The sequence below is a fragment of the Beta vulgaris genome, chromosome 7 (assembly GCF_026745355.1).
Source record: "Beta vulgaris subsp. vulgaris cultivar EL10 chromosome 7, EL10.2, whole genome shotgun sequence".
Lineage (NCBI taxonomy): Eukaryota > Viridiplantae > Streptophyta > Magnoliopsida > Caryophyllales > Amaranthaceae > Beta > Beta vulgaris.
In genome coordinates, this window is record NC_079208.1 from 14,654,763 (window position 1) to 14,680,126 (window position 25,364).

Here is a 25,364-nt window from a genome sequence, read left to right on the forward strand (position 1 = left end):
CTAGCTCAGGAGTAGTTTGCTCAAACGCACACATCTACGGCACATCCATGCTGCCCAACCAAATGTAGCAAAGGTGCACAATTTGTATCCCGTTATCTTCCCCGCAAATCACATGAAGCACTTTTTAAAAGAACTAGTAGGGGAATCCATCTATAATCCCATAAACTATAAGTGAATTCAGATTTCTTGTCAAAAAGAACAATAAAAAGGGTGAATAATTGGTTCCTCTTCAACGCCACAAATTTGACATGATTTATCAGAAATAATATGACGGAAGCATAATCTCTCTTTCACAGCCAAACTTCCTTTACACACCCATGAGATGACGTGATGTAATTTTGGTGGACCATTCATACTCCAAATTAGAGGTGTTATTGAGTCGAATTGAGACCAAGCCTGGAGTTGTTCGGCTTGACTCATTACAATTTTACTCGAACTCGAGCAAAGTATCAAGCTTTTTTTCGAGCTTAAATTTTCGAGTTTAATTTACCTTAAAACTAAATTTGAGTAAAACATATCTTCTATGCATAGGTTTAAACTACTTAGTTTGAGTTTTATCACAAGTATTGTGTAAAATTTAAATATAACTCTTCATTTAATTTCTATAATATGGAAAATATTATAGCTAAAACATATTTCGAGCCTGTTCACAAACTTTTCGAATCCAACTTTGCTATGCTCGGCTCTAGAAAATTTCAAGTTGGGTTTGAATAGTTTACGAGCCAACTAGACTCATTAACACTTCCTCTGATCCATACAGCAGCGCCAACTTTTCAAATGTCCTAATCGTGCAAGCAAATAAGCAAAGTTTAACAATGTAGACACCATTATTTGTGGCCCATCTGTACAAGCGATCTCTTGACCGTAAATGAGACAACAAAATGTAAAGCAATAATCTGTATCTTCCTCATTAAAAGTATCATTAAGGAGATTCACATTTCATGCATTACCTTCGAAGTCAATTAAATGACACACCCATAGCTCCATAATATTGTCAACACGCAGCGTGGGCACCAAATCTGGGTAATCAAGCATCACTCCCACACTTTAATATCAACACCATTACAAAAACCCATTCCTCCCATAGATTTAGGAAAACATAACGACTCCCAACTATTCCAATGAAGTTCTTGTTCGAATCCCTTAGCCCCCACCAAAACCTTGCAAGAATAGAGTAAATCTCCTTAATTAAATCATCCTGAATACGGAAGAAGCTCACCATATATGTAGAAGTAGCTTTAGCTATTGTTTTTATCAATATTAATTTTCCCAATACGTGAAAGTAATTTCTCCTTTCAACCTTGCATTTTTTTTCGATCAGCTCCTTCAAACACATAAAAATAGTCTTTTTTAGATCTTCTAATAATTATTGTGGTAATTCCAAATACTTTTCATTCCCTAACGTCCAATGTGCTCATAATAGCTGCCCTTCACTCCGCAGTGACACAAAATGCAAATTCAATCTTGCTTAGATTAACACTTCCTAAGCCTTGAAAATTCTTGAACTTCGCCTCCTCTTCCTCTCTTCTCTCCTAAACCCTAGCCTCCATTGTCAATTTTGAAGGGGCTTCCATCGAATCTTACCCGTGGAAAGACCCAAATCTTTGTTTCTTTAATTTTTTTTTCTTAGGTTATAATTGTCTCCCTCGAAAGAAAGTGTTATTCTCCTTCGAAAAATAATGTTTTTCTATCTCCTTCGAAGGACAGGGTATATTAAACTCCTTCGAGAGATAAGGTTATATTTGCATTTAATAGAGTCTTTTTTTTTACAACTGGTAACAAATTCCTACGCTTCCTTTCTGGCCAGAAGGTGTGCTTTGGAAACTTCTACCCTTTTGACATTCGTACAACAAATATATGCATAAAATGAAGAAATGTCCTTGATTTTGTCTATAATATTGCGAACCGCAACATCTGCTTGATTCTCCATGTTGAGAGCTGTGATCAATTCTCTACAGTCTGATTTTATTGCTATTGCTCTCGTCTTCCCCTGCCAGCATTTGAGGCAATAATATAGAGCTTTTGCTTCCGTTTGGAGAGGAGAAGATGCCAGAACTTTCTCTGACCATGGAGAAGCTTCAAACTTGTTTGAATGACCTTCCTCTGACCATGCAACTGCAGCTACCCAGTTATTATTATCTCTTACCTTTTTCCACGCACCATTAATGTAATACCCCAAATTTCAAAGATTATTTTATTATTATTTATTAAGATTTAACATTATTTTCGCTTAAAAATTATTTTGTGGTAATGAGATTTCATTGTTAACTACGTTTATTAAAATAATAATTTCATTTAGTTTCGATTTATTTTAACAAGTTTCAACCAAATCACTTACTTATTATCCATTTCATTATCAAACTCTCTAAATTGATTTATGGATACCTTGGTTCATTGTCCATCCACATTGGTAATCCAAGCCCAAACATTAGTCCATAGTTCAAGTCCATGTATCTTTTACCAAAAAGAAAAGTTAAAACAAAACAAAAAAAAAGAGAGAGTGAAAATCAGCTTCTTTCACCGCCTCCCTCCCTCCTTCCTCTTCTTCAAAAAAAAAAAAAATAAGCAGTAAAAGAATTAATTAGTTCAGCAACTTGCAATACTTGTCAGTAAAAATTTAATCTTCCCAACTAATATCAGATTTTAGGGGATAGCTTCACCTCCCTACACCATAGCCTCCATTAATGGGGACTTGATCAAGCTTAAAAATTTCTGACCAAATCCCTCTATAAATAGTGACTTCAATCTCATCAGATTCCTCAAGCAAAACCACTTCAAAGGTTTGCTTCACTCTCTCTCTCCCTCTTTTTAATTTCTGAAATTCTGATTTTTAAAGGTTAAAAAAAAAAAAAATCTAAACCCACCATTATCACCACCTTCGAACCACCAACCGAAAATCCGACCAACCCAGAACCACCGCGACAAAAACCGCCCCACTTCCGCGCCCAGCCAAGCCCATTCGCAGCCTCGACCCTCTGTCGCCCAGCACCCTCGACCCAGCCGCAAACCCGCCTGTTTCCCCCTTCGCCTGAGAACCGCCGTGCGCCGGCCAAACCCCCTGCGTCGAGCCTCCTCTTCGTACCCCCCTTGTCGCCTCCCCTGTCTTTCCCCTCTCCTTCGTTCCTTTTTATTTTCTTCTCTTGGTTTTACAAAACTGATTCTTTGAATCAGTAAAAGGACCCCCTTTCCCTTTTAAATGATTTTTGTTATTTTACCTTTATTTTAAAAAAAAAAAAACTAAAACTTTATAAACTCTCTTAAGTTCATTAAGAATTTCTTTAAAGTTATTTGAACTATTTAAATTGTTTACTTTATAAAAAAAAGGGGTTATCTAGGAACTAACTTAAATCTCGTTAATATTGTAGACTCCGATTTCGTAGACAAGGACTATCAAGAGCGCTAACACGTTCGTGAACTTAGCTTTGGGCACGCGTCACGAGGTAATCTCCGATGTCCATCTAAACATAGATCCCGCTAGTGTAAAATGAATAGGTTACGTGATTATTATGTGCTTATAAAATTTATAATTATGGACTATAATTATGGATTCGAATAACAAGTGGACAAAGACTCTGGATTCTGATTATGACTTATGAATAACGACGATGGACGATGTACGATATGACAATGAGGTTACTATAACGTTATTTTAAAAAACGGTTAATGTTATTTAAAATGATATGATTATTATTATATTATTATTGTTATTATTATTATTATTATTATTATTATTATTACTATTATTGTTATTATTATCACTTTATTCATGAATATTATTATCGTTATTAACTTTGAACTTTATGGAAGTTGGAATTGATAACAAAATGATTATGAATCTGAGACGATAAATGAACTCAAGTGATTGGAAATATGAAATAAGTTATTGAAATCTCTATGAATGAATTGAGATTATGATGGATTGAATATGTTCACACTGGTTTGAACAAGATGACGTAATTAATAAGATGACGTAATTGAATAAGATGACGTAAATGTATATGTGAATTATGTGATGACGTGAATTAAAAGATGTTAATCAGTAAAGTGAAATATCGGAGGGAAATGATGAACAGGTTGCCCTGTATGAGTGGTTCAGCGGCCCCTACAGGTTCTCTGGTTACTATGCTGATTATTCTGTTAATGTCTTCATTCTATCTTGTTGTGATCCAAGTAGAAGGGGTGTGCACACTAGGGACTCTGTTATGGCCATTATGATTTTTCGTAGGTGGTTACAGGGGTTTCCCCGGCCTACAAGTAGGTGGTTACAGGGGTTTCCCCGGCCTACTATGTTGAAGTAAGTGGTTACAGGGGGTTTCCCCGGCTTACTGGCGTTCTCTTTCCTCTCCTTGAATAATTGAGATAATTGAATTAATGAAATGATTATTCAGTGTATATATATGTGTACATGTGTTATGACTTCCAAAACTATTAGTATACTATTTTACAAAGTATTTTCAACTTAAGTATTTTACGGGATGGAGTTGGAATTACTCAGTTTATCTGATTTTGGGAGCTTGTCTCTCTTGTCTCTTTTCAATGTATTTGTGCAGGTGGTGATCGATCGGGGGAACAAAAGGGAGATCACTTAGAGTTGTCATCCACTTAGCCTATGATTAGCTTTCGCTGGAACTCTGAAACTTTTAATTAATTAGTGATGTCTAATAAACAATTTACTTAGTTGTTTTGATTAATGAATTTGAGTTGGTGTGTTGTAACTTAGCCTTGCAATTGTTTCCAAGGAGATAATTGCGGCGGTAACACCTCCCCGTCGGATCGAACCCTCGTGGATCCGTTTTCCCCCAAAACCCGAGTTTATTCGAATGGAAAAAGGGTTCGGGTCGGCGGGGTGTTACAGTAGTGGTATCAGAGCGGAGTTAGATTAACTAGGGAAAGATTAAAATTGTTAATATAGAGATTAAGGAAATGAATCAAATAGGTTTAAACTTAAAATTTGATTAGGAAGTCAAGATAATAAAATATTTAGGAGAAATGAATTAGGATTAAAATATGGTTTAAGGGTTTAGTATGGGTACGAATGAGCTATGTGTGCATGCATGAAAGTACTCGTTAAAGGTACTTATTAATTGTTTATATTTTAGATGGCCAGGACACGTATGACTGCCAGGAAATGCACCAGAACCCCTCGTCAAGGACCTTACCTCCTAAGAATGAGGGTAGGAGAGTCCGTTTCTGCCTACATCTATAGGTTACGCTTAACCATGAAGTGTTATCACCTAATGAAGGTCAGGAAATTCAGATTCCTCACGACACCTAGACAAGCCGATGTCTTAATTCCACTCTCCCCAATGATGGCCCTTATGCTGAAATCAAGATGAATACTCTGATATTCTGAAAAATGGAAGGCCAAACTATGAAAGATACACGTGGAAAGGGAAGTGGTATCTCACTTTGAGTTACCTGGAGAAAAGATGCTCGATGCAGAGCCAAAGGCTTAATTATTACCTCACCTCCGATGATGATGAACCTTACTATAGTGATAATGAAGAATAGAAAGAAGCCCTACCCCACCCGTTGAAAACCATGGAGAAAATGAAAATGAAGATGATGAAGACCCGTCCGAGGATGAGAGTAAAACCTTCAACCTAGCTAGCCATAACCACTAGGAATCTAAATAACCTGTAGTAGACTTATTAACGTTAATGTTAACTTATTTGTTTTGATGCTAGTATTTTAGTTATGAAAACTAAGTTGACTCTTATGTGATGATGAATGTGCATGAGAGTAATGAAATGACGAAATTTTGATATATGAACCGAGTATGTGTGTGGAAATGAGTGAATTGAATGACTCTTGATTATATATTTTATGTGAAATAGCCCTTGTTTAAAGATCAATGTGAATGGTGGAAAACCAATGTGAATAACGCAGGTAGCTTATGCAATACGTTTATACACGATCTAGAGGAAGACGTCAAGAAAACCAAATGGCTGAAACTCCGAACAAGTTGCAGCACGACTTAGGACTCTCGAGCAATTAGCTCAAAACTTTGTTTAGTTCTTCAAAACCAGCTCAACAATAACCACCATGGGGATGATCCACAAGCCGCAATGGCGAAAAAGATTTCCTCTCTGAAACCACCAACCTTTGTTGGTAGAGAAGACCCATTACTTCTCGAAAATTGGATAAGAGACTTCGAAAAGATTTTCACGGCCACGGGTACGCCTGAGGCCCAGAAAGTAGACCAAGCGACCTTTTATTTGCACGAGGAGCTGAATGCTTGGTGGGAAAGTGTAGGACCAATTGTTAAAGCTCAAGAGAACTTTAACTGGGAAGCGTTTAAGATAGCGATTAAGGCTCGATTCTTCCCCGAGCACATTGTAGGCAGAAGTACAATGAGTTTAGTAGTTCAATCAGAGTTATAACATGAGTGTGCAAGAGTACGCTCAGAAATTTAATGAGTATGCTCGCTTCTGTCCGACTGTAGTTCCTGATGAGGGAACTAAAGCTCAAAAGTTTGAGGACGGACTTAAGTTCGATCTTCAGACTCGTATGGGAGGTAGTACCTCAACTACTTTCGCGGAGGCGTATGCTAAGGCCTCAAACTTAGAGAGGATTCTACAACGTGAAAGAGAAGTGCTAAGTAGCCATAAGAGAAAGGAACCTGCGAGCAACAACAACAGCCAAGGGTACGACAAAAGGCCTAACAACAGTGGTGGAAACAACAACAACAATGGTGGACGCTACAACACTCAGAATTATGGACAACAGGCCCAGTAAGGAAATAAGAACTTTAATTGCAAGAAGTGCGACAAGAACCATCCAGGGTTCACTTGTCAGGATGAAAGAATCAAAGCTTCGAATGTGGAGAATTAGGTCACAAATCGTTTAATTGTCCCAAGAAGCAAGTTCCGAATCGACCAAATGCGAACAATGGAACAATGGTAGCCACAAGGAGTGGAAACAGAGTTCAAAACTTCGTTAATAACCGCCCCAATGAAGGAAATGTTGCCCAGAACAGAAACCAGGACAACCACTCTTTTGGAAGTGGAAATGGAAACTTAGGAAAGAATGGCAATGGAGGCTACACCAGTGGACGAATCAATGTCATGAGCCGAGTTGAAGCTGACACCGATGCTAACGTTGTGACTGGTACTTTTCTCGTGAACTCAAACCCTACATTATTAGACATCTAACTTTAAAGTTCGAGGACGAACTTTTTTTTTTAAGGAAGAGTAGATGTAATACCCCAAATTTCAAAGATTATTTTATTATTATTTATTAAAATTTAACATTATTTTCGCTTAAAAATTATTTTGTGGTAATGAGATTTCATTGTTAACTACGTTTATTAAAATAATAATTTCATTTAGTTTCGATTTATTTTAACAAGTTTCAACCAAATCACTTACTTATTATCCATTTCATTATCAAAACTCTTTAAATTGATTTATGGATACCTTGGTTCATTGTCCATCCACATTGGTAATCCAAGCCCAAACATTAGTCCATAGTTCAAGTCCATGTATCTTTTACCAAAAAGAAAAGTTAAAACAAAACAAAAAAAAAGAGAGAGTGAAAATCAGCTTCTTTCACCGCCTCCCTCCCTCCTTCCTCTTCTTCAAAAAAAAAAAAAATAAGCAGTAAAAGAATTAATTAGTTCAGCAACTTGCAATACTTGTCAGTAAAAATTTAATCTTCCCAACTAATATCAGATTTTAGGGATAGCTTCACCTCCCTACACCATAGCCTCCATTAATGGGACTTGATCAAGCTTAAAAATTTCTGACCAAATCCCTCTATAAATAGTGACTTCAATCTCATCAGATTCCTCAAGCAAAACCACTTCAAAGGTTTGCTTCACTCTCTCTCTCCCTTTTTAATTTCTGAAATTCTGATTTTTAAAGGTTAAAATAGAAAAAAAATTCTAAACCCACCATTATCACCACCTTCGAACCACCAACCCAGAAAATCCGACCAACCCAGAACCACCGCGACAAAAACCGCCCCACTTCCGCGCCCAGCCAAGCCCATTCGCAGCCTCGACCCTCTGTCGCCCAGCACCCTCGACCCAGCCGCAAACCCGCCTGTTTCCCCCTTCGCCTGAGAACCGCCGTGCGCCGACCAAACCCCTGCGTCGAGCCTCCTCTTCGTACCCCCCTGTCGCCTCCCCTGTCTTTCCCCTCTCCTTCGTTCCTTTTTATTTTCTTCTCTTGGTTTTACAAAACTGATTCTTTGAATCAGTAAAAGGACCCCCTTTCCCTTTTAAATGATTTTTGTTATTTTACCTTTATTTAAAAAAAAAAAAACTAAAACTTTATAAACTCTCTTAAGTTCATTAAGAATTTCTTTAAAGTTATTTGAACTATTTAAATTGTTTACTTTATAAAAAAAAAGGGGTTATCTAGGAACTAACTTAAATCTCGTTAATATTGTAGACTCCGATTTCGTAGACAAGGACTATCAAGAGCGCTAACACGTTCGTGAACTTAGCTTTGGGCACGCGTCACGAGGTAATCTCCGATGTCCATCTAAACATAGATCCCGCTAGTGTAAAATGAATAGGTTACGTGATTATTATGTGCTTAGCTCCGTTATAGCTAGCTGAGCCTAGTGCTGCTAAATTTTCTCTATCTCTGTTATCCAAACAGAAGAAGAAAAATAGCTTACCCACTTTTTTGATAGAGATTTCGTCGTGGGTTGTCCATTTTAGGTATACCCAGTCTTGCATTGTTCTTTCTTGGAAATCTCGGACATCTTTAACTTTTCCCACTACTGCGTTTAGTAGAAGGTTGTCTTCTGGTGCAAGATCTCCATCGATTGCACTGAATTTTTGTCCAACTCTTCGGATTGTAGGTCCTTGACCTTGGACCAAGTTAATCATTGGGGCTATTTCCATTTTGTTGTTATTCGCTTAGATTTTTGGTTGGTATTTGTGGAAGGTTTTGGTGTTTTTTTGGTTTTGGTGATGTTTGTTTTTGATTTTTTAAGTAAACACTCTCTTAGAGAGAAGTGCTCTCAGGTTAGTGAGAGGTTTTTTGTATTATTCTGCTTGTCAAGTGTGGATGATTTCTTTAATAGGGTCTTTGCAGGTTGATGTTTATTGATCGAATTCAAATTACGAAATCAACACAAGAATTTTCTTCCCTAAACAATTATGAAGTGACGACTTATCTACTCAAAAAGTTGTATGAGATAACAAACGAGAATATGCCAAATTGTTATATCTATGTATTTGGATTCTCAAACCTTCAGCAGTTAATTCTTGTTTTATTTTGTTCAATCTATTTGCAATATCGTTAATTGTCAATTATAAATACCATATGACTTTATTAATGAAATATAGTTTCCTTTGGGACTCTTTTTTTTTTAAAAAAAAAAAACACTTCCTAAGCCTTGGCAAATTTAAGAAACGAGCTTTGCAGAGATAAATTATGCTAAGTATGTCTCATAAGACTGAAGTTACATTGCGAGAACTTGCTGAGATTATAAATATAATGCTTTCATTTAAAATAAATATTGCATTGACACTTCCAATAAGCTTATCTACAAAGAAATGCTTTCACTTGAACTACTACCACCGAGACAACTAATATCAGAATGACACGAAACGGAATTATTTCCACTATCACTCCATCTCTATTTTCATCTTTTCCAAGGTGTGCAGAGGCAACTTAAATCCTCAAGCAAAACTATATAACACCAAAAGCGGACCAAAAAGGAGATGACCAGGACCTAAAGCCTCCTACGGAAAAACAAAAAAAAGTATTCCTAAATCTAACTTCGTTTCACTTCTCATTTCTTTCTTTTCCTTTTCCTCGTGGTGTGAATTTATTGAATGTAGTTACGGCTACAGCAATCAGGAAGAATTCCACATCAATCAATAACTCGCTCCACTTTCTTCTCCAACATAACTGTTCCACTGAACTCTGTCAGCTGAAACTCCCTGGTATATACAGACAACTGTTGAAAAAAAGAGTGCACGAATCAATACTGTTGAACTCCATGACTTCCAGGAACCAATTTATAATCTAAAAAGAAAATGCAGCAAAACAGGAATTCATTGAACAGCTCCCAGCTACATTAGAGTTTTGGTCTAATGCATTATTCAGATACGGGGGAGGAGAATAAACAGGAAAACTGGATATCACCATGATCGTTTTAAGAGCAAAAAAGATCCACATATGTACCCCGAAAGAAGCAATTGTTATCGCTTTCCAAGGATAGGGAGTTTGCTTTTGTCTTCACTATAAACAATGTCTTGCAAAATGCAATGTTTGATATAGATAAAGATGTTACTTACTCTTTCTTGGCTCATATCTCTGAAACCTAGTCTATTTACCCACATGAATTTGGCCTTTTCTGCTGCCGGAAGCACCAGATTTTCCACCTCCAAGGTACTCAGTAACTTCTGAATACGAGAGAATAACGCAAGAAAGTATCCCTGCCACAACAGCAATGAATCCAAAATATTAAACCTATCCAGCATGAAAATGACTCAACAAGATTCTATGATGCCCACTTCAGAGACTTGTCAAAAAGCAACGAACAGGAAAAGCATAGCAACAATTCATGAGACCAATCTTAACCAAGATTAAATGCTTACTTTTCCTTGATATTCCTTGCTCGTGGCCACAAGGGGAAGCTCAGCTACTTCACGACCAAAGATTCTAAGAAGACCAGCTGACACGACAACTGACCTGCACACAGACGAACATATACTTATCATATAAGTTCCCAATGAAAAGAAGTCAAATCTTTCACATTGGCAGGACACCTATTTTGAGAAAGAGCAAAAATGAGACTAGAAACCAATCTTGTAGGTCATCATATCATGTGACTGGGATCACGATTAGCAATTTAGCATCACAGCCTGAGAAAGTAAAAATTTTAAATATAGAAGAACATACCATCTCATGTTCTCGTTGATATACATGCTAATACAAGTAAAAATCTAGAGCAAAGTAGTTTATTTTGTGCATCCACATATTGTTCTTATGATAACTCCGTGTTCTTTGCTTATTATACCTCAATGTTCTTTGCAACATGGAGGTAAATTGAGTAGATCATATAGGTATACTATAAAAGAATATACAAGTAAACATCCATAGCAAAACTTCGTTTTGAGGATTATAAATTTGACTAATACAGGAAAAAAATTTGATCTTGGAAAAACCTCTCATCTTCAAAACTTTTGCTTATATGTCCAAACTATATACTTCCTCAATTATTTTGACTTGCAAAGTTTGATTTTGCACAAGGACCAAGGAGGGGAAGAGACTAAAAAAGAACCCATGTGCTAGGAGAGAGAAAGAGAGAACATATTGCTAACAGTAGAAACGTTGCAAGTAATAGAGAATTGTCAAAAGTGGAAAACATTGCAACTTGCACGTAAGAAAAATCGGAGGAAGTATGCTATTAGCGTATTTTCAAATGTTTTTACAGGTATTTTCGAAAATATTAGTTGTATGTTCAGAATCTGCTTCAAGACCATGATACAATTTGCCAAACATATAAAAACAGGATACTGGAAAAAAAAAACTTACTTGACCATTAGGAGTACACAGTACATTCCTCCAAACTCCTGGCCAGAAATATTTCTTCTGGTGAGATGAAAACAACAAGACGAGTTAATATCAGCTAACAGAACAGCTATCACCTAAGCAATGAGAAATTGATATACATCATTATCATAGCCATGGTATTGAGTATTAAGTTAATAGCTAAAACCAATGCTCGCATGTTATTAACCATTAACTTGACAGGAATTTACACCCTAGTAATGAACCCAACTCTGCTTATAAATGTTCTTTTTGGTCAACATTCATCCATATCGACTATTATATAGAATACCTAAACAGTCTCAGTCTCTCAGATCCGCCCAAGAGAAACCTAGGAAACAAAAAGTAAAAAGGAAAAAACATAAGCTCCTCTTAACTTGTGGGCCTCTTCCCCACTGAACCCTACAACTACCATCAGTAGTTGCATCCTCTGTCACTTGAACACCTTCATTTACCTCAGGTATCATGTGTCAACTCCTTTAGTGTCTTGACACGACACCTAGACAAACCTATATCCAAGTAGACACTTTATCCGAGTCTGACTAACACAGGTTGCTTCTGATTAAGACAAGTCCCAGACCTAGGGCATGAATGACATGTTTGCTAGTAGTAGTGGGAACTATAGAGACACAAAGACAAAATCATAATAGCTTATGAATCCATCACGGGCAATAGAAGAATGTAACAAAAGTGAAGGACGAGTCACAGATACTGCCAGTACTACCACTCATCCAAAAGCATGTAACTCAACATAAAAGAAAAAAACTTACCCATGGACCATTACAGGAATGAGGTCACGCCCAGCCTTTGCAGTTATAGGACTGAAACATTCCTGGATACAAAAGAAGTATAAAGTCACTATGCAGATAAACCACCATGACTACAGCAGCAACTGTATGTGAGCGATAAATTTAAAGAACATTCTCAAATCTCAACATTCCCAAAATTTGGAGAAAGAAAGAAGCCCCTTGACAGTTGAGGAGATTGGAGTGAGAGGCAAGAGAAATAATAATACACCTATTCACAACCTCAAAGAAAGAGGATGCACACATTAATCCACAAGCACGTGCACATACGTAGGACTTATCTTACTCAAGCTCAACAATTCACTAAAACTCTACAAGCACCCGTGTCAGATTCTCAACACTCCAACATGGATGAAGACAATTCAATTTCATTTTGGGTCAAAATTACAGGAAGCTTCAAAACCGAGTCAAACAGAAAGAAATGTGGAAACATCCAAATGTTAATAGGTAGGTACCCACGCAAGTGTGACGCAAAGAATCATCCACATTCAAACCAAAAAGAATGAAATAAAACAAAAGACATAACTGTTGTATTAAATGACCTTGATTATAGATGAGGATGAGACAGAGGGGAATCTGCATCCTCCAATCGATATCACAAGTTTTGACCACACAAGATAATAGAAATCGATACCAGCAAAACAAATTTAATAGGAAGCAGATCCTCACCCGAAATATAGAAACAGCCTTAGAAAGCCAAGGTAGATGTTCACTAAGGCGACATTTTCCACTCAGTATACGCCATTCTATACCATTATCAGCAACTTCGCTCAATCCCCTCACCAGAAGTTTCCTGTTTAATTTCATGGACTCTGAACATGAGATCATCTCTGAGCCTCTTATGACAAGGGCCCTCAAAGCAACATAAATCCTGTCACAATCATTACAGCAGAACCATTTGTCCTTAGGAAGTTCCTGCAATAATTTGTGCTAGATATTAGGAGATAAGGTCAATTAGAATTCATAATAATGCAAGAAGTAGAAGGGAACGCACTTTCAGATCACAGCGCCCATCACCCCTCAAGCAACCAACATGATATTCCTTCTCACACTGGAGAGACAAAGTAACCAACATTTGTGAGAATCAAAACCTGAATGGAGTTAGAGTGGTAAAGAAAAAGAAAAAAATATGTAGAATGGATTAGTGGTAGTGTTTGTTACTTGGTCACATATTATAACAGTCCTGTCATCAAATTTGTCAACACTGAAATCATGTTCCCTGCATACAATAATCACAGAAATTCCATAAGTATCAGTACTTTAATGCCAGAAACAATGGAACTATGTATTCTTATAAAATAAGAAAAACAATTCTCCACCATGACATAAATAATAGTTCAACACAATAAAGCATGAAAATGAGGAGATGAAGAAAATTGATCGTACAAATTAATACTTAGTCCAAGTGTATTTATAACATGGATTCAATTTTAACATGGTAGCAATATTTTCAAGGTTGAGATCCTACCATTAAGTAATGTTTCACATACGTTAGGAATGGAAGTAGAGAAGATGACTGTGAATACTAAACTAGAAAATTACGGATAATTAACAATATCAAGCTTTTGAGTGGCTTGAATCACTCCGAATGTAAGCTAAACAATCTATGATAACTGTTGAATTTTGTGGATGTCTTCTCCCCCGGCAATCCTCCTCTAACTCTTTGAATTCCCCCTCAAACTAATTCTAATAGACTAATTGCAATACCTATTTGTGGCCCTCCCCTTAGGCTGGTTTATTACGTCATATTATTGGGTATCCTTTGGATCGGGTAACAACACCGGATCAGAAATTGTAAAACTCTACAGAATTTCTGGAAATACGAAAATCTCAGTCCAATGTGGTATACATCACTCATAATTGGAATTCAAGAACACACACAAAACCTAAGTTTCTTCAACTATTTGTGAAAAAAAAAAAAACATTTTTGTTTTTTCATCCATTGGTAAGGTACCATTAAGAAGAATAAAATTGATGATAGCAAATTGCAACAGATTACTTGAGCAACGTAAACAATACCATATGATTTATATAAAAGATTAACCTAATCTAAAGACTTCATATTTCCATGCTTAATCTTGATTAAAGGACAGTTAAGTTATTATTGTTGCAAAAGTTAATTTATATGTTATGTTAGTGTATTTGCTTGTGTTTGTGCTGGGTAGGTAGGATCAAGAGAATATTTTCCATAGAGGCCAGCTTGGGCTTCACCCCTAGTTTACGACAAAAAAACTTAGTCATTAATGATATTGCTTTTTTAAGTGCATGCGTATTTTTTTTTGTTTTATGAATATTAACAAGATAACCGAGGAAATTTTTGATTTTACTCAAATCTAAGTATAGTTGACTTAATTACGTATTTTATACATATATATGTACATATGCATATATATATATGTACATAGGTATATATATATATATATATATAAGTACATGGGTATATATGTATATATATAAATATATATATATATGTACATAGGTATATATATATATATATAAGTACATGGGTATATATATATATATATATAGGGGTAAGATCACATGAGAGAACATCTTACGTGAGAAACGAGAAAGACTTAAGAGCCACTCCACTTCCTCATTAGAGTCACAACACTTATTAATAAGAGTCACAACATAATTACACCCCCTAAGAAAATTAATCTATCAGTTTATGTTTTGAAAGGTTGAAGTCACAACACTTCTTCATTAAAGTCACATTAAGGTAGGAGTCACATAAAATCTTCATTAGTGAAACAAAAGTTTTCACTTCGAGTCACAGGTTGGAGTCACATCACTTATTCATTAGAGTCACAACTTTTCTCATTTCTCGTGTAATGCATTCTCACATGAACTTAAGGTTGAGATTGTAACGCTTTGTTTGTAGTATATTTTTTGGAAATTCTATATAATATACTTCCTCCGTTACTAAATACATCCAATATTCCCTCCCTACATGCTTTCAAATGAACTACTTTATTCCTTAATATCTTTATTAGAGTTTTCTGCTGGGATATACCAAGGTAGTAATGGGGCATTTTGTGGGGATATACCAACCTAAATTTAAGTTTTGTAAAAGGTACAAAAACACTATTTTCGGCGAAAAATTCAAATTTTCGGCGTTTGGCTTGGTAGGAACTCGTGATTGAGCCACAAAGTGACAGTGAGGAAGTTGAAGGAAAATGAATTTAATAGAAGCAATTGAATATCACACACTATACAAAGAGTAATTAAGCAAGTCAAACGCTGGAAATTTGACATTCTCGCCGAAAATAGTGTTTTTGGTACCTTTTGAGAAAACTTAAATTTAGGTTGGTATATCCCCACAAAAAAAATTAGTGAGGTATATCCCAACAAAATGCCTTATTACCCTCGTATATCCCCGCAAAAAAACTCAAAATTTAATATTATAAAAGTATACATTAAGACGAATCAAATAAGACCACTTGAAAGTTGGTGGATGAATAGTGATTACCATGTAAATGTTGCATGTATTTCCAAACACATGAAGTATAATATATCTATAACTTTTTCTCATTGGATTACAGAAAAAACATTCATATAATATTTAGGATGAATAGCAAGAGGATTACTAAGGAAGCATAGGAAAGGCTAAAAATCACTAAGAGCCACCAACCTGCAGAGAACACAGCCGCCACAAACAGTTTCAGCATTCTTTACAACTCGTGTCAACCTGATGACTATTGGCTTAGAACTATTTGAAGAGTCTAAATCAGCTTTTCTATCATTGCAATTAGAGCAACGCCAATCGCCCACTGGGGAATTCTCCAATCGCAGACAGGCTGGAACCGGATCCAAACAATGGAAAAATGAGTTCAATGTGATGTCAAGTATGTCCTTGGACATTACCGAGATAAAGTAGGACAAAAATTCACACATAATCCGCTGAGGCAAATAGTTAAGATTTAATACACAGAGATGATGTCAATGCTCAATCTCAGTATCTAGGGTGTATAAAACTTATTCACTTCGTCACAATAACATTAAAAGAAACATTAAGCGATATTCAAGAGATCATTATGGAAACTTCATCAACTATACTTTCTTAAATTTAATGTTTTAAACAAGATAAATAGGAAAATTACTCAAAAGCAAAATAAAACTCAATGAGTAACTATGAAGAGGTGGACGGCTGATTGAAAGAAAAGTGGCAACTGCAAATTTGGGGAATTCATCTCGCCATAAATAATTTCTTCATTTGGTGGTTGCAAAGATGAGACCCATTTATAGTGTCTGTTTCTGTGAATTTCCCTTCAAATATATATGCAACATTCTAACTTTCCAAGATATATCTTCACAATTAGAAGAACATTATCCTCAAAAGCCAAACAATGCAAACAATTGGGACCAAAGGGGAACAATTCTTCACCAGTTCGAACCTCGCTTGCAGCAAGAGAGGGAGAAAGTCGAAGACTTTCACAAATTTACAATTAAATAGACAATAGAATGGACTATGGAGGTTGTTCCAGAAAAAAAGAAAAACCCAATGTAACATAATTGCCGCTGCTGAGATGCAACTTGGATGATCAATAACCAGCAAAGGAAGTATTACAACCTCGTAATAAAACAGCGTACAATAACGAATATCAGAGATCATGAGAAGAGATTTACTTTGATGGTAAGCCCTAGGGCAGCCGGCACAAGGAATGAGCTCTCCTCTATCTCCACATAGCGTACACATGTCATCATTGTTTCCCGTAGTCAGGGTCTGTCCATTAGCCAGTGACATGGCTAGGTCATGGAGTGTAAGCCCATTGGCAGTATAAATGTGACGATAGCTGCAGATACAATTTAATAGGTCATATTTTAATCTCAACAAATGCAACCAAATGTCAACTTAACAATACTCACGGTTGTCTTCTGGCAGCCCATCCAGCATGAGCTTCAAACTGCGAAGGGCTAATCTGCACCTCATAAGATCGAGTAGTAATCATTACAAACCCCAGAACACAGAGGTTAACATAAAGATCAATGTAATCAAAGGATTCAATGGTTTACCTCATACTCACAGTGCCCGCACACAATGCCATTACCTTGCTTGTAACCATCAAGAACTTTCTGTATAAACAACGATGTCACAGTAGAAAGATATGAAAAAACTAAGAAATACAAAAATACTGAACACGAACTAGCCTATTATAAAGAACATTATTGCACAAAGTAGTGTACCTGTCCTTTAGCATAATAAGCCAAAATTGCACCATCCGGAAGCCCATTTGGCAGGAAGAGCAACCGATGCAAATCGTTATCCCTGCTACACGAGCCAGATGGAAAGGTTCAAAACAGAGCATAAAGCACACAGGAAAAAGCATCTCTGAATGACAAAAGCAAATTTACTGAGGTGGACAGAATCATCAATCACCTTTTCTTGATGCTACCTTCACCACATCTCTTCTGTGACCCCGTACAAGATGAGGTTGAATCATTTAACCTACAAAAAAAGAATCTCAATGATAAACAATGCAGCCAACATCAACTCATACATCAAACAATATCAGAAATTCAAAGAGAATGAAATAGACTTCTAGATTTCAACCTTTTCCCCACGGGTTTCGTGGACAACACTCTCCGTTTGAATACTCTTTGCTCATCATCCATACATTTAGTTGTGAGGCTGACAAATTTATCAGTGTAGAAGAAGTATGTCAGGATAGTGACTGATTCAAAGGTACGTCAAGTCAAGAATTATAATCAATTTAAAAGGAGCTTGCTTTGGTGTCTTAAGACGCATAAAAATCATAAAATCTCCGAAAGTTCCTTATTCCAAATGAATAAGCTAGAAGGAGAGCCAGAACTGTATCATGTAGATCATGAAAATTCCATTATTTTTGTTGTTGGTTTTTGACGCACTTTAATCAAATATATAATGCTAAAAGCAAATCAAAGACAACCAGATTGTAGGTTTTAAAAAAAAAAACTAAGACATACAGGAAAACACGATTCTTAATTCCAAGTAAACGAAATTAATAAATCATGATGCTACAGAAATAATCTCAAAATCATGAGAAGAAATACAAGGACAATCATAAATTTTTCGTTCCAATCAATCACTTTGCCTAAAAGGAGCTTGGAGTTAGATAGATCACAACCAAGTGAATGATGCATCATAGCCCACTAGGTCCACGTCCTATCTCCTCTCCCTTTAGAGAGTTAACAAAACACGGAAGACTTAATTCCAGCTTGATATCTAGCAGTTGAATGGAGAAAGATTGTAAAGTAATATAAAGTAAATCTCAAAACTAAAATTACTTGCATTGGAAAAGGCATTAGTAGTAAAAAATTGAACCGAGAAGAGATATACCCAATTATCTCAATTACTAAAAAAAAAGCTCATGGACCGCTGAAAAAAATTAACAAAATAAATTCCACATTCAACAGAACCATACTCTTTGCTTTCAGCCATCTTCTGGATATATTATTCTAAGAAATGCCTACAAATATTAATCCGTCTGTAATTTATATAAACAGATCAACAAAGAAGGAATAGCAAGTAGAACAAAGGGAAGGAGGCAGGGAGTCGAAGCGTAGAGAAATGTTGAATCAATGTTTTATAGGTCATACATAAATGAAAAGGCGGAGATACCAAGGCTGATCACACACTAAGAAACAAAATCAAGAATGACCGCGAAAATTCTACTCATTAGATAATTCCTTATTTGTGCACTTAGATATGGCAAAAGATTTCGATATTTCCCTTTTAGTGCACTATATGGCAAAATTCAACTTTGGTGATCCATAATTATCAAATTTGCTCTTTGATGGTCTAGCCTCATAAAAATAGTTTCACTTTGATGATCAAACAATAGCACACCACACATGTAAAGCAAGATTTTGTTTAGAATGTAAAGTCAACAGCACAAAACAGATTTGCAAGCATAGGTAGCAGTTAAAAACTTAAAATTATTCTCTCCAACGAATTTTAAAAAAAAACCTCCAAAAAATCTGAAATATGGCTGATAATCACAAAAATAGTAACTTAAAAATCTGAAATATTCAAACCCTTCACAAAACTAAGATCCAAAAAAACACGTATACTAATACTACAAACTTCAATCAAAATAAATATAAGAAAGCCTTCTCAAGATTTTCAAAAGAACTCTAATATTTATTGGACAATGTTCAAGATTATCACGAAGTTTTTGTGTAATAGAAAATCATCAGGACTTCTCAAAAGTACATATTACTAAATTAGAGCCCCCGAAACCTTCCACATTTATAGAACTTCATGAGAAGGTTACCGAAAATATTACGAATTTTCTAAAAAGTTCCCACATTATTCCGAAATAGTCGAATAAAGTACATACATGTAATCTCTCCTTTCTTTACATAATCTTCCTACTTTTTACTTTTATCTATTCCATAAAATTCTTCATCCCATAATTCCTTTCCATTTAAGTAGATTTTATTTTCACACTTACCCTTCCCTTAGACCCTTACCACACAATATGGGACCCATTTCGGTCCACCATCTCTAACCAATTTTCACTCTCCTACCCAAAAAAGTTAAATCAGGACCCACTTTCACCTCCTTTCTTTGGTTTCTATTGCCATAGTAACTAGGAAGATCTTTAAAGAAGGAAGTGATACATTTAAGGGGTGAAGTTATTTCTATAAGTTAAAATTCAAAGCACAAAAACCCATTGCACAAATAGTACAAAGTACAAACACAGCCAAAACCCTGTAACAAATAGATTAGGGAATAACTAATATGTCTCACAAAAGTGTTTCCTGTTTTTATGGAATCAAGGATCACCTATGCCTCTCATTCTCTTTTTCTTCTAGAGTGAGTATAGCATTGCCATCTTTCAAATACTTTTCTCTATAACAAGTTTTAAGTTGTTCATCAAAATATATAGAAGTTTTGTGTAAACTTGTGAGATATTTTATAACATTCGAAACAAAGCAAATATGCAGCCAATCGTTCTTAATAATTAAAGACACTATGAAATATTATTTAGAAAAATTTAACGGGAATAATCCCAAACCATTTGCTCTCTTCCATATTAATCTCAACAATGATTTTAACTATATGGGTGCTCTAATCTAAACAATCTTCCCAATTTAACTACCTATTGTAACCGGTAATTTCATTAATGCAGACCCCTTCATTTTTTTTCTTCCTTCTCCTTCCTCTTTCCTCCCTATGTGCTTCTACATTCTCTCTCACCATCGGCACTGCATCAGACCATCATGCACAGGCCAAGTTTGTTACAACAGCAGCAACACCAACAACAATGCAATCGAACAACACCAACAACAAAAACACCAAATCCAATTCTTACTTACATAGTCTAACTCCACTCTCTCTTCACCACCACCACCAGTCCACCACAACAACAACAATGGCATCCACGTCCATATCCCGCCTCTTTTCACTCTCCTCCGTCACCATCTCCACTCCCAAACCCTCCACCTTCTCCCTCACACACTCCTCTTCACTAAAATCAAAACCGCTCCTTTTTTCCACCACCCCCAAAATCAACACTTCCATTTCTGTTGCTTTCAAACTTCCTAATGCCACCCTCTCTTTCCTCTCCTCCTCTAAAGACGTCCAAACCATCACCATCTCCGGCCTCACTAACAATCTTCTTTCTCCTTAAAATCCCCTCAAATCCAAACTCTCTCTATTTCTCGCCCCCGTCACCCCCCTCAACCCTAACCCCTCCCGGCTCCAATCGCACCTCCAATTCCACCCCCTCCCCTAAAGACGTCGTTGTTAATCACCTAGCCGAGCAAAAAGCATCATTGGTAATTTTGTGGGTTGATTGAAGAGTCGAAAGAGAGTGATTGGGGAAGAGACCAGATTTTAGGAGAGAAAAGAGGGAAATAACTTTTTTCTAACCGTTTAAAAATGTAGAGGGTAAGCTAACTTCATTATGAGAAGGATAGGCATAAAGATGGGATTAATATGAGCTAAATCATATTTGGGATTAATATGTGAAGAGGGCCAATAGTTCGGATTGATCTCGTGAAGTTTTCCTATTATTTAATGATATATTGATTTTTAGAAGAAACTTTCGCGAAATTATACAATAAGGTCAGAAAAAAACCAAGATTTGGACTTTAAAATAACATTCAGAAATTATTGAAGACAAAGTAAAGGTGGCTCTTCAAACTTTTGAAATTTTAAAAGTATGACATAAAACCATCAAAGTGAAATTTTGTTATACAAGAAACTTCGATCACAATAGAAAATTGCAAGTGATTAAAGTGATAATTTACCTAATGTGATATACCCATGCACCAAATTAGAAACCTTGCTTAGCATTGCATCCTTTAACAAAGATTTCAACAATGTTCATGTCTACCTATATAATATTTCACGAGATTAATTCCCATGTAGCAATATTAACAATATGGTATGGCAGAGTGGTTTTTCATCATATCACGCTTTTGAGTGTTGAATATAATTTACATCAAATTCTTGTGCCAAAATCTGTAAAAATAACCCCACTTGTGCCAAAATCTGTAGAAATTATGTCAAAAACCCTAATGTTGGTCTTGTTTGCCAATAATTTTTCCATTATGCAACACAAAACTATTGATGTAAACAAAATGGAGAACAATAACGGGTTTTCGGAACCATAATGTTCTAGAAACAGGTTAGGAATTGGCGTTGGCTCAAGTGGTGAGATTTCCCTTCTTCCATAGTGAAGTCTAGGGTTCAATTCCTACTCAAAGTGTTTGCTTAGGATTTAGGGGAAGTTAGGGGTGTCTAGCTTGTAATGGGCCTCCGGGTGAGGCCTTGTACAAGGGCATTTCTTCTTACCCATTAAAAGAAAAAGGTTCTTGAAACAAGCACACATATGTTTTCATGCTTTTGGAATAGAGATTATTCTCTAAATTTTGATGTAGCTTTTGAGTGTTGAATATAATTTACATCAAATTCTTCTACAAATCAAGAACTATAAACCATCATTTTAAGAGCCATTTGGTCATCTAACCTCTAATATCTATCATGTAATACCTAATGACCTAATCGTTACAACACCAGTGATTTTTGCCGAACATACCCTAACTCGAATTCCTTGAATTGATGGTCATGAACAGAAAACCCCGTCCTGTCAATAATCAAATGGCTAGTAATGTTTAAACACAAATGAAAGCTCACAACATGTGAGGTTTGCACTTTCGTATTCTAGGGTTTTCAAGCATAACCTTTTTTCCTTCTTAAATAAAAAAGACATTGAGTTTGATTTCACCTAATAATTGGTGTTGATTCTGCTCAATCAATGTTGGAAGGATTTCTAGTTTTAGAGTCGGAATTCAAAATGAAAGAAAGAGAGAAGATTCAAGGGGAAAATCTAAGAGGCATATTTGACAAAAGATTGATCGCGTTCCAACATAAGGTGGTGTTTAAGTGCAAGATGACACCCTACATTCAACTGCAAGATAAAGCCATATGTTTACAAGGCTTGTGTATATCTCATAATTCGATTTATTGACCGTTTTCCTATATATGTATAAAGACATATCACAGTTCTACATAAATATAAAGACATAAGTATTTAAAACTTTACACTAAAAAGAAAATAGAAGGCTTATCTTACCTCAGATGTGTCAGCGGAATGCTAGAATATTTACTTTGATATCTCCTTTCAGTCTGAACCCCTTCATTGCGCTGTTGAAGACTGTCTGAAGCAAATATAGAATAGTTTATAAGGTTTTGTGCAAAATAACGTCAAGATAGCAGCCAATAGATAATTCTGCAGCAATTGTAGCAAGACCAGAATTAATTACGTCATAATCACCTTTCCAAGCTTGGAATGAACCTTGATTGACAGATGAACCTGCCATATCAGTCACCAATTCTTCAAGTATTCCAAGTGGAGCAGTCTTCAATTCTTCAATAATGCTGTATATTGGTCTCCCGTTCTCCAAAAATATGTGATTGTTCGGATGTCTAGTTTTTGCTCCACCAGCATGCTGCTCGAATTCATATGCACTAAGAATCTGCCCATAATCATCAATACAGTCATAAAATGGCTGCAAAAGACTTATATTCAAAAGCAAGCATATTGTGCAAGTTGCTTACATTGGTAAAGTTACATGCTGAACAACCACAGAGGTATCCACAACCTCTTATTTCTCCAGGTATCTCCTTCTAGAAACCATGCCAAGCAAGTTAGGTCTACAATAAAAGAGGTGTAGAAACAAAATTTCATACGAATCATTACAGAAAAACGCAAAACTACCTCCCCAGAGGTGGAAACATATTTCACTTTAGCTCCTTCCAATATACCAGTGGCCAACAGCTTCTTAACATTTGTGGGGTAGCTATCACTGACAACCTTCTTCGACATTTTCAACTCCATATTATATAAGAAACGCTCATTTGAATCATCCATCCCAAGCTCGTCATTGGAATCAATTACTGAATCTCCATCATGAAGCCCATTGGAGAAAGCTCGAGCTGCCGGAGTGGGTAATTTGCTCTCATATTGCTCTTTACTTTTACTAAACTTGAGTGTAATTTTTCGAATCCCAGTGGTGCTAGCATGTTCAGGGATTTCCAAAGTAACTTGGGAAGTAGAAAGTCCAGTCCAACCACGGCTCCTCATCATCTCATCACCACAGCTCATGGTGCAAGAATTCCCTGAACTTTCCGATGTTGTCTCGTCTGAATTAACTTGATTATCACTATTCCTAACTAAGTCAGCAGGATGAGTGCTAGTAGTAGTCTCTAAACTAGATGCATTCTCATTCTCATTCTCATTCTGATTCTCATTTTCGTTTTCGTTCTCATTCTCTATCGTCGTCGAAACAATGGGGTCCAAAACTTCTGATGACATATCATCGCCATTCACATTCGACGTTTCACTTGCAAGTTTCTTTCTAGGTGATGTCTCTAACTCTGCGTCATTCACAACACAATAGAGCTCTCTCTTCAATTCATTTCTAAAATTATTTGCGAATTCGACATTGTTGCTGGCTAATGCAAGCACAAAAACTTCCCTTTCTCCCATATTAAACGACTTTGATGTGTCCAACACTTACGATATCTATCTATAAATATTTCCCAATTGAGTAATAATAAAACCATCCAATAAGAAAACTAGATATCACTGCAATTAATGACACTGTCAAATCCTTCTCCAATAAATAACCATTGTTAAATCCGTCGAGCAACCCTAGATTAACAAATTGCGAAATAAACACTGAAATTTATCAGAAAAAGAAAAAAAATTATGACAACTGACATTAAAATCGGTTATAGATTCAAATTAGATTGGATATTACCTTCTCAGACGTTGAAAATATGAATCTGCATAACAAACAGTTACTAATTTTCGAATATAGCAGATCTTGCGGAAATACCGTTATGAAAAATTCAATTGAAATTAATAAAAAAAATTAAAGTAGAAGAACACAAAAGAGAAAACGAAACAGATCTGGAAATTATTATATAATTATATGAAGAAGGAGAAAAAAGGGGGGAAATAAAGAAAAAAAATTAGGGTTTTGGATTTTGGTTTTAAAAGGAAAGGTGTCTTTGAGCGGCAAAGGAGAAAACGAAAAAAGCTAGTTTCGCGGTCGAGAATTTTGAGGAAGGAAGATGAGGAGGAAAAAGAAAAATTGTTACTGAGGAGAGAGAAAATTGATTTATTTGTTTTATTGTTTTAAAAGGAAAAAAAAGTTGGGAACTTTAACAGCGAGAGCATGGAATTTGGAAGGTACGAGAAGAAGATCACCAAATGATGTGGGGTAAAATAAAAGGAAGGTCATGACTAGGCTCGAAACACTAGTTTGTAGGAAATGATAGAGCCCGCCAGAAATACACGTGGATATTGGAGATTGAATTTTGGTTCAATAGTGATAGTCCGTTTTGGCGGATGCCAATCGCCATAGCTTCAGGTGTTCAAAAACCCGACCCGAATACCCGTTGACCCGCATTCAAATTAATGGGTAATAAAATCATATTTTATTATTATGATTATTATGACTAGTCTTACATGCACGCAATGCGTGCGATAACGTGTGATAACAAATGAAGTAGAAAATAAAATTAATTGGGTAGAAA

The 25,364-nt window shown here is 36.0% G+C and overlaps 1 protein-coding gene across 4 annotated transcripts; it reads right to left on the reverse strand.

Moving 5' to 3' along the window:
• Positions 1-9,439: 9,439 nt before the first annotated feature.
• On the reverse strand, positions 9,440-25,009 carry LOC104898779 (uncharacterized). Of its 4 annotated transcripts, none has more exons than XM_010685883.4 (20): positions 24,584-25,009; positions 23,539-24,474; positions 23,379-23,447; positions 23,095-23,296; positions 22,894-22,978; positions 17,880-17,957; positions 17,706-17,774; positions 17,513-17,597; positions 17,342-17,401; positions 17,195-17,247; positions 16,955-17,121; positions 15,960-16,125; positions 13,487-13,544; positions 13,320-13,376; positions 12,995-13,240; positions 12,290-12,351; positions 11,505-11,561; positions 10,565-10,658; positions 10,262-10,402; positions 9,440-9,921 (listed from the first exon to the last, which is right to left on the reverse strand). In XM_010685883.4, exons 2-20 carry the CDS (start codon positions 24,307-24,309, stop codon positions 9,835-9,837), a joined length of 2,607 nt encoding a protein of 868 aa, XP_010684185.1. In that variant the 5' UTR covers positions 24,310-24,474; positions 24,584-25,009; the 3' UTR covers positions 9,440-9,834. The 4 variants fall into 4 exon arrangements, with proteins under 4 accessions (XP_010684185.1, XP_010684186.1, XP_048503689.1 ...); XM_010685884.4 differs by having other exon boundaries at positions 17,513-17,594; positions 24,584-25,008; XM_048647732.2 differs by lacking the exon at positions 17,880-17,957 and having other exon boundaries at positions 17,513-17,594.
• Positions 25,010-25,364: the final 355 nt, after the last annotated feature.

Excerpts from the sequence above, each read along its gene's own strand:
- LOC104898779 (XM_010685883.4), bottom strand. The coding sequence starts at position 24,309 with ATGGGAGAAAGGGAAGTTTTTGTGCTTGCATTAGCCAGCAACAATGTC. Across the intron at positions 17,122-17,194 it reads TGGGCTGCCAGAAGACAACC|CTATCGTCACATTTATACTG; the intron begins GTGAGTATTGTT and ends TTGTATCTGCAG. Across the intron at positions 11,562-12,289 it reads ATTCCTGTAATGGTCCATGG|AAGAAATATTTCTGGCCAGG; the intron begins GTAAGTTTTTTT and ends TCATCTCACCAG.